This window comes from Phoca vitulina, unplaced genomic scaffold (assembly GCF_004348235.1).
Source record: "Phoca vitulina isolate PV1807 unplaced genomic scaffold, GSC_HSeal_1.0 scaffold12, whole genome shotgun sequence".
NCBI classification, from domain to species: Eukaryota; Metazoa; Chordata; class Mammalia; order Carnivora; family Phocidae; genus Phoca; species Phoca vitulina.
In genome coordinates this window covers 49,189,561-49,198,776 of record NW_022589715.1, presented here as the reverse complement: position 1 = coordinate 49,198,776, position 9,216 = coordinate 49,189,561, and the positions used below count along the sequence as shown (strand labels likewise).

General features: G+C 36.4%; 1 protein-coding gene across 1 annotated transcript in view; it reads left to right on the top strand.

The window, feature by feature from the left end:
* Positions 1–484: 484 nt before the first annotated feature.
* The window catches only part of PLEKHH2 (pleckstrin homology, MyTH4 and FERM domain containing H2), a gene marked incomplete at its 5' end in the record, with an annotated part of 40,639 nt that continues 31,907 nt past the window's right edge, over positions 485–9,216 (top strand). Inside the window, 3 exons of the mRNA XM_032411214.1 lie at positions 485–565; positions 4,488–4,667; positions 8,383–8,491. Of these exons, the coding sequence (XP_032267105.1) occupies positions 485–565; positions 4,488–4,667; positions 8,383–8,491 (370 nt within the window). The remainder of the gene's footprint in view (positions 566–4,487; positions 4,668–8,382; positions 8,492–9,216) is intronic.

The following is a 9,216-nucleotide window of genomic DNA, read 5'->3' as shown; positions in this document are numbered from 1 at the left end:
AATATTATTTTATTATTTTGTATGAATCCTTCTGGAGGAGGTATCGAATGTTTTGAATGAGTGAATCTTTAACATTTGGGAGAGCACTAGAATTTTTTAGATTTTAATCTTCTCATTTCTAACATTATTAGGGGGTTAACCCAGAGAGCCACAAGGTTATTGAAAATCTGTGAAATACGGAAACTATGAAATACACTTACTTGTAAAATAGGCATCTTGTTTTATCCATCTTTGAATTCTCAACCCTAGGCATAGTATACAGCAAACATTTTTTAAGTGTTAAGTGGTGAACACCAAAGCCAGACATGCCCTGCTACTGCTGTAACAGGTCAATCTTAAACTGCATTTGGACAATCTAGTTGGAATATCACTTATACCTTGAGCAAACTGGATACATACAGAGTTTCAGGTAGAGTGTATATGCTATACTTCAAGGTGTCCGAGTTCTGAGCTACATTTGTAATTCTTTGAAATATGATTTCAGGTAAAGCATGGCTACTCCAAAAGAGTCTGGTGTACTCTTATAGGAAAAACATTATATTATTTTCGTAGTCAAGAAGATAAGGTATGTATATATTTTTAATAAGCTTATTAGAGAAATTTTTGTTGGTTGTGGCTTAAAGTGTTCTCTTTCACACTTCCACTGCTAGCTAAAACTTTAGAATTTTTGATAAGGTTGAAATCTTGCATAAAATTTATTACTGAGGTAATCACATACCTACAGGGTTCTTGATTCTTAATTAGAAGTCTTAGCAACTTTTAAGGAATGCATCTTGGTCTTAAAAGAGAAAAGTCTTCCCCACTCCCAACTGTCAATTTCTCATTTTTCCCAGGTTCTGACAGACTAGGTAAGGTTGAAGGAAGGGGACAGCAAGATAGGAAAGAAAAATCTGGGGAGGGACAAGAATCCAGGCCTGTCCCAGGCCATCAAATCCCTGGATACCACTTTATCTATCCAGTGATTCTATCCATCTTCTACCTATTTATATCCTTGTATTCATTTTTTAAATTTTATTATGTTATGTTAATCACCATACATTACATCATTAGTTTTTGATGTAGTGTTCCATGATTCATTGTTTGTGTATAACACCCAGTGCTCCATGCAGAACGTGCCCTCTTTAATACCCATCACCAGGCTAACCCATCCCCCCCACCCCCCTCCCCTCTAGAACCCTCAGTTTGTTTCTCAGAGTCCATCGTCTCTCATGGTTCGTCTCCCCCTCCGATTTCCCCCCCTTCATTTTCCCCTTGTATTCATTTTTAAACTAATCTCCTCCCAAAAAGAACTTCGGTTATCTTCACTCTCAGAGGAAAAAGATGGGATAGCTTTCAAAGGTGAAATGTATGCCCAGTTATCACTATGGGTACTCCGCATCAACTTTGGATTCCTGAGACTAAAAATTGAACCAACATGGGCCAAAAGGACTTGCACAAAATGATGCCAGCTCCAAAGAATGGCAGTCTGTGACTGATTACTGTGTTAATGAGACCAGACTTCTTGCTCCAGTGACCATGTAGGTCAGTTATTATTTCTCTGTTCCATTTTCAGATGGCACTCTCAGTTCTGACCAGTATGTATTTAAGATGCATGCCATTATTCTCAGTATTGCTCACGGGGTGGAAATTAACCCATGAAAAATGACACCTCTGAAGTCATGTGGGAAGATACTAACATAAAGAGGCAACACGGATAAGCACAATACAAAATTGAACATTCAGTATAATCCCGACTAATTTTAAGTCAGGAAAACAGAAGGCACTCTGTATTCCAGGTCTGACAGTTCTAATATAGAGTTAGGGACATCCATCACTTTTAGAAAAGTTCTGTAACGTTTAGAAAGGTTGGGGGAACAGAGGCCAGGGAAGCTGCCGCTGGAGATCTGAGCCCAAAGCGCGGTGGCAGCTGGTCCTCCACAGCTTAGGAGAAAGCTCTGTGACGCTCCCATCAGCCCACGCACCAGACTGCAAGTGTCTCGAGAGAGTCACGACTTCTCCTTCTCCCTTACTTTCCGCACCTCATGTAGGTTCTCTCAGAGGCAGGCCCTAACTGACAACCCTGGAGAGAAGGGGATTCTGACAGACAGAGTTCCCAAGTTCTCTTCTGCAATTACCGCGAGATTTTAGAAGTGAATAGTTGGGATGGCGAATTTTTAGTTCTCAGGCTGGCACATCTACGTAAAAATATGCATAGCAAAAAGATCAGAAAGAACTATATGAAAAAAGGGGTGCCTGGCTGGCTTGGTCAGTGGAGCGTGTGACTCTTGATCTTGGGGTTGTGAGTTCAGGCCCCATGTTGGGTGTAGAGATTACTTAAAAATAAAATCTTAAAAAAAAAAAGAACTATTCCAAAATATTGAATAATTTTCTGTGATGGTAGAATTTATGAATGATTTTTTTCCTTCTCTTATACCTTTCTATACTTCCTATAATGTGTTTTATAAAGAGGACATTATTTAAAATTTGCTAAGAGAGTAGAACTTAAATATTCTCACTAATAATAATAATGTAATAAAAATGGATAACATTGGTCACAGAAGAAACAAGTCAGAAGAATGTAGATGGATGAGTAGAAATCCATTATAATCACTGGAAAACTACTGAGAATGCATGTGAATCTCTATAGACCTACTTCATTGCATGCGATAGCTGTTTCAGAAACAAATTTGTTTTTAATCTGGATCGGTATCTTTTTTTATTCAGTCAAAATATGTAAAAACACTAGGTCTATTTACTATTTTTTTGGAATAGTGATTTGATGAATCCTTTGGTAAAATGAATGTCATCTTTAAATGTTGGGTTGGATGGTTGGATGGACTCTTGATTTTCATATGATTGGATATGCCTAAACATAATTAAGATAGTATTGTCATATATTATCACAGTAGAATTAGTTTTCTTTATCCCATTTTTAAAAGCTTGCTACCTATTTATTACTACAAATATATAATAAAAATATTCATAAATAAAATTTTATTTATTTAATAAGTAAAAAATATTATTCTTTATTTATTTGGCTTTTGTTTTTCTGCCTTTCTTTTTCTGAAAGCATGTAGGTAAGTAATTTTGTGGGTTTTTTCCTTCAGAAGTAAATTTTCTTCTTTCAGTGCCCAGAAGAGTGCTTTGCTCATAGTGACTACTGAGAAAATAGTTATTAATTTAATGGAGAAAAGTCATGTTTCCCATGCAAGACAATACATTTAGTTAAATGAATTAATTTTGTACTATTAATCAGCTATTAGGCAGATAATAATTCAGCTTAGATAAGATATCCAGGTAAGACTTCACTGAGAAGGTGACATTTTAATTAGGTTCTAAAGGAAGTAAAAGAACAGCCATGTGGATATTTCAGGCAATAGCATGCCAGGCAGAGGGAACAGCAAGTGCAAAGGCTCTGAGGCAGGAGTGTGCCTGGTGTGTTTGAGGAATAGTGAGAAGATTAGTACTGATGCCAAGGTTTGGGACTAAACAGAGAAATAAAGTTGCCAACAACTGAGGGATAGAGAAGACTGGGCAGAGCAGGTTGTTTGAGATGCTATTAAGACAGCTAAGTAGAGATAGTGAGTCTAGAGGTACAAATATGAGAGTAGCTAATTATGCCAGTATTAAAGCCATGAGCTTGGATGAGATCACCCAGAGACTGAGTGTAGATGGGAAAAAAAAATCCAAGCATTGAGCCCTGGGCCTGAGCATGAAAATGGATGATGGTAAATATCCTTCAGGTTAGAACAAACATTTTCAGACTGCAAATGCAAACCTGATAAAGTATTTTAGAAGCTGTTAATTTGAAGCAGACCATGTATTTTCCTGGAATAAATGTACTTAATTAAAGCAAAAGTTTTAAAACAAATATGCTAAATGTTCAACACAACAGATTGGATTGCTTTTGTCAATAAAAGTAGGTAAAATTCAATGTAGATCAGTTCTAGGAAGTTTTTCTTACTCCTTACATAAGATGGAAGAAATCATAGCAGTGTTTTGTGATATATGTGTTAATGAATACCCTCAAAACACTTCTCACTGGGGTTTAGGGTGATAGTTAATCACACTTCTTTGTATCAGCTGCCTAACCTTGTCACTTTTTATATGAATAGTATTGAGACTTTGTCTACACTGTCCTTTTGATCCAGTACCTTAATCAAATAAATTCTGGGGGTGGGGGGGAGGGAGGAGGAAGTCAAATGAATATTTTGACTGAATTATGTAATTGCTTGACTAGGTAATGGATCATTTTAGTGTAATGAATAATCTGAACCACTGCACAGAAGTAGCTTCTTGTCTAGTGTTCAGACTGTTCTTTTATATTACAGTTGGGCATTTTAGTTGTGGCTACTACTTTGTAACAATGTAGATAACCCAACTGACTTTAGGCATTCATTTAAAAAAAGATATGCTTTATAAAGGTAAGAATGAAAGGGACTATGAAAAGTTTTAGTAGGAAAAGACCTAGAAAGTGCTTTCCTCACAATCACTAACATTTACTTTAGTTTCCTTTAGGTCAGATCAAACTCTGGGAGGCTAAAGTTGAAGAGGTTGATAGATCCTGTGATTCAGATGAAGATTATGAAGCCAGTGGGAGAAGTCTGTTATCCACACATTACACCATCGTGATCCACCCGAAAGACCAAGGTCCGACTTACCTCCTGATTGGATCCAAGCATGAAAAGGTACCTAGGGACTTACTGGTTGATTTTGAGTGGTGTACACTGATGTCATTAAGTACTGGTAATAATTATCAAATCAATTTTATGGACACGAAAAGAACTTTGTTAAAGACCTTCAGCTCTATTTTCAGAGATTCTTCATGTCCCTGGAAGCTAGCCTTGTTTGCATGTGTCATTTTTCTATCCTCTTGTTAAAAGTGACCTCAAGGCTGAAATTAGTACATGAAGGCAGAAGACAAAGGGACCTTATGTTCAAAATGTGGATCTCTTAGACTGAGTATTTTTGGGTGACTCTAAGGCCTCCCCCTTATATTTTTGACTCATTTTCAACAAAATTTTGGTTTAGATACAATTGAAAATGAATCATTATATGTATTATATGTATGTGTAATAAGTAAACAATATAAAAGTTAATATAATATAAAATAAATATATAAAAACTAATTTGTGATAAAAGAGGCATCACAGATCAAGGGGGAGGTAATGGATTATTCAATACGTAGTATGGTATGCTCATTATATATTGAGGAAATTGGCTATTTAGGAACATTAAAACATTAGTTTTTCATCTCACACATATAGCAACATAGTTCTAAATGAATGTAAAGAGTTAAATGAAATTATTTTTTCAAAGAGCCTTTATCTGATCTCTGAATAGAAGGCACTTTCTAAAAAGAAAAAGCAATGTAAGAAATCACAGTAGAAATGGGTGTTAGAGCGCCTGGGTGGCTCAGTCGGTTAAGCGTCTGCCTTCGGCTCAGGTCATGATCCCAGGGTCCTGGGATCGAGCCCCGCGTCGGGCTCCCTGCTCAGCGGGAAGCCTGCTTCTCCCTCTCCCACTCCCCCTGCTTGTGTTCCCCCTCTCACTATCTCTCTCTGTCAAATAAATAAATAAAATCTTTAAAAAAAAAAAAGAAATGGGTGATATATTTGGCTACAAAAAATTGAGGGGGGCCTGGGTGGTTCAGTTGGTTAAATATCTGCCTTTGGCTCAGGTCAGGATCCGGGGTCCTGAGATCGAACTCCACATCGGGCTCCCTGCTCAGCAGAGAGCCTGCTTCTCCCTCTCTCTCTGGCCCTCCACCCTGCTCGTGCTCTCTCTCTCTCAAATGAAAAAAAAAAAAAAAATTAAAAAAATTGAAATACTTGTCTGTATCAAATAAAATCACAAACAGAACCAAAAGGATAATACAAAAAATAAAATATTTCATGGATGGCTACTATATCTTTAACATATAAACAACTTTTATAAATTATTCCTTCTTTTTTAAGGCATAGTTTTGCATTGTATGTATATACCACATTTACTTTAGCCATTTATCTGTCAGTGGACATTTAGGCTGCTTCCATGTCTTGGCTATTGTGAATAATGCTGCAAATAAACATGTGAGTGCATATATCTCTTTGTGATCCTGGTTTCAATTTGTTTGGATATGTACCCAGAAGTACAATTGCTGGATCATAGGGTAGTTCTATTTTTAGTTTTTTTGAGGAGCCTCCATAATGTTTTCCATAGCCGCAGCACCAGTTTGCATTCCATCTAGCAGTGGATAAGTGTTCCCTTTTCTCCACATCCTTGCCAGCATTTGTTATCTTTTTTTTTTTAATAAAAGCCATTCTTTTTTTTTTTAAGATTTTATTTATTTATTTGAGAGAGAGAAAGAGAGGGTGACCATGAGCCAGGGGAGGGACAGAGGGAGAAGCAGACTCCTCCCCGCTGAGCAGGGAGCCCGATTTGGGGGGCGGGCACTGGGATCATGACCTGAGCCAAAGGCAGATGCTTAACCAACTGAGCCAGGTACCCCTGATAAAAGCCATTCTAGTGAGTGTGAGGTGATATCTTATTATGGTTTTGATTGGTATTTCCTTGATGATTAGTGATGTTGAACACCTTTTCATGTGTCTGTTGGCCATTTGCATGTCTTCTTTAGAGAAATGTCTGTTCAGTTCCTTTGCCCATTTCTTTTTCCTTTGCTCATTTTTTAATTGGGTTATTTGTTTTTTTACTATTGAGTTGTAGGAGTTCCTTATGTATTTTGGATATGAACCCTTTATTAGATAAATGGTTTGCAATATTTTCTCCCATTTCATACGTTGCCTTTTCATTTTGTTGATTGTTTCCTTTGCTGTGCAGAAGCTTTTTTGTTTAGTATAATCACACTTGTCTATTTTTACTTTTGTTGCCTGTGCTTTTGGTATCATATCTAAGCAATCATCACCAAGGTCAATGCCCAGAAGCTTTGTCCCTATGTTTTCTTCTAGGACTTTTGTGGTTTCAGGTCTTATGTTTAAGTCTTCATTCCATTTTTGAGTTGATTTTTATGTGTGTGTAAGATAAGGGTCCAATTTCATTCTTTTGCATGTGGGTATCCAGTTTTTCCAAAACCATTTATCGAGGAGACTATCCTTTTCCCATTATGTATTCTTGGCAGTCTTGCCACAGATAAGTTGACCATATATGCATGGGTTTCTTTCCAGGCTCTCTGTTCTATTCCATTGACCTATATGTGTGTTTTCATGCCATACCAAGCTCTTTTGATTATTGTAGGTTTATAATATATTTCGAATCAGGAAGTGTGATGCCTCCAGCTTTGTTCTTCTTGCTCAAGATTGCTTTGGCTATTCAGGGTCTTCTGTGGTTCCTTAGGATTGGTTTTTCTATATCTGTTAAAAATTCCATTGGGATTTTGATAGGAATTGCACTGAATCTGGGGGTGTTTTAGGTAGTTAATAATATTAATTATACCAACCCATGAATACTAAATGTCTTTCCATTTATTTGTATCTGCTTTAATTTATTTCATCAGTATTTTATAGTTTTTGGTATATAAGTCTTTCACCTGGTTTATTAGGTTTATTCCTAAGTATTTTATTCTTTTTGATTCCCTCGTAAATGGGATTATTTTCTTCATTTCCCTTTTGGATAATTCATTGTTAATGTATAGAAATGCAACTAACTTATGTATGTTGATTTTGCATCCTGCAACTTTGCTGAATTCATTTATTCTAACAATGTTTTTGTGGAATCTTTAGGGTTTTCTATGTATAAGATCATGTCATCTGCAAAGAGGTAATTTTACTTCTTCCTTCCCAATTTGGATGCCTTTTATTTCTTTTTCTTACCCTATTGCTCTGGCTAGGACTTCCAGTGCTATATTGAATAGAAGTAGCAAGAATGGGCATCCTTGCTTTGTTCCAGAGCTTGAAGGAAAAGCTTTCAGTTTTTTACCATTGAGTATGATATTAGCTGTGGGCTTTTCTTATATGGCCTTTCTTGTGTTGAGGTAAGTTCTTTCTGGGTATTATTTTCTTCTTTATATTTTCTGGATTTCCCAAGTATTTTGTATGTGTTATTCATATGTATTGGGAGTCAGATTTTAAATTTGATAGACTTTATTATGTTTCTTAAAAGAATATGAACTGGTTATATTTATTCTAGTCTTTCAACATCATATTAACTTCCTTAATTTTATCATGGTTTTCTAAGAAACATCTATAGAAAACAATAAAAATGTGAACAATGGGAAAAGGCACTATGAGCATAATTCAAGTGAACCTGCTTCAGAACTGTTGACTAGGTGGCTTTTGGTTATTATTTAAAAATTAAAGAATTTTTTCAGTGTCAAAGTTTTCTACTGTTTATACAAGTTGTTTTTTCTTTAAGTCATCAAAAATTATATCTTGGTTAACATCTCTGTTAATGTGTTTTGACTTTAAGGACACTTGGCTTTATCATCTGACTGTTGCAGCAGGAAGTAACAATGTAAATGTTGGATCAGAATTTGAACAACTCGTTTGCAAACTGCTAAATATTGAAGGAGAACCTTGTAAGTTCACAACATATAAGGCTATATGAAATGGACCCAACCCCCTTAGCCTAATTGAGTTTTTACTTTGTGAGTTCCTGTTTCCCTGCAATGTACCCATCTTTTCATTGGCTTTGTTTGTCATAGGCCAAGTCTCTTACTGTGGTTCTTAGACTCCAGGGACACCATCAGTCCCTGATTGCCATGTCCTGTAACCATTCTACCTTTGCTCACATTACTCCTTCTGCCTGAAACTTCCCCCTTCCTTCACATTTCTAACTAACCTGATAAAATCCTACCTACCTTAGGAGCTCCCCCCATCAGCAAGCCTACTCCACATTAGCATCTGGCTCATAGAAGATACTTAATAAATGTTAAAAGTATGTCCCAAGGCACTCTGCATTTAACTCTTTTATAGCATTTGTTGCTTTGCATTGAAATTATTTTTTTATGGCTCAGGTGTCCCTATTGAGAGTATAGATTCTGTGCTATGCTTTACATAATACAGAGATCATATTTGTAGTATCTAGCGTAGGAATTTAAAAAATATTGATTTTTAGGAAAGACTTCAAGTTTCTCTTTATCTTTTATCTCCCTCTACTTTGGATTCTCTTCCTCTGTCTCTCACCAGCTCCTCTCAGAGGTATCTCCTACCTGGATCACCAATCTTTAGCACATTTCAGCAATGTGATAGTGCTCTGGTAGACTTGTTTTAGCCTAGAATACTAGGACCAAACTTTCCTAGA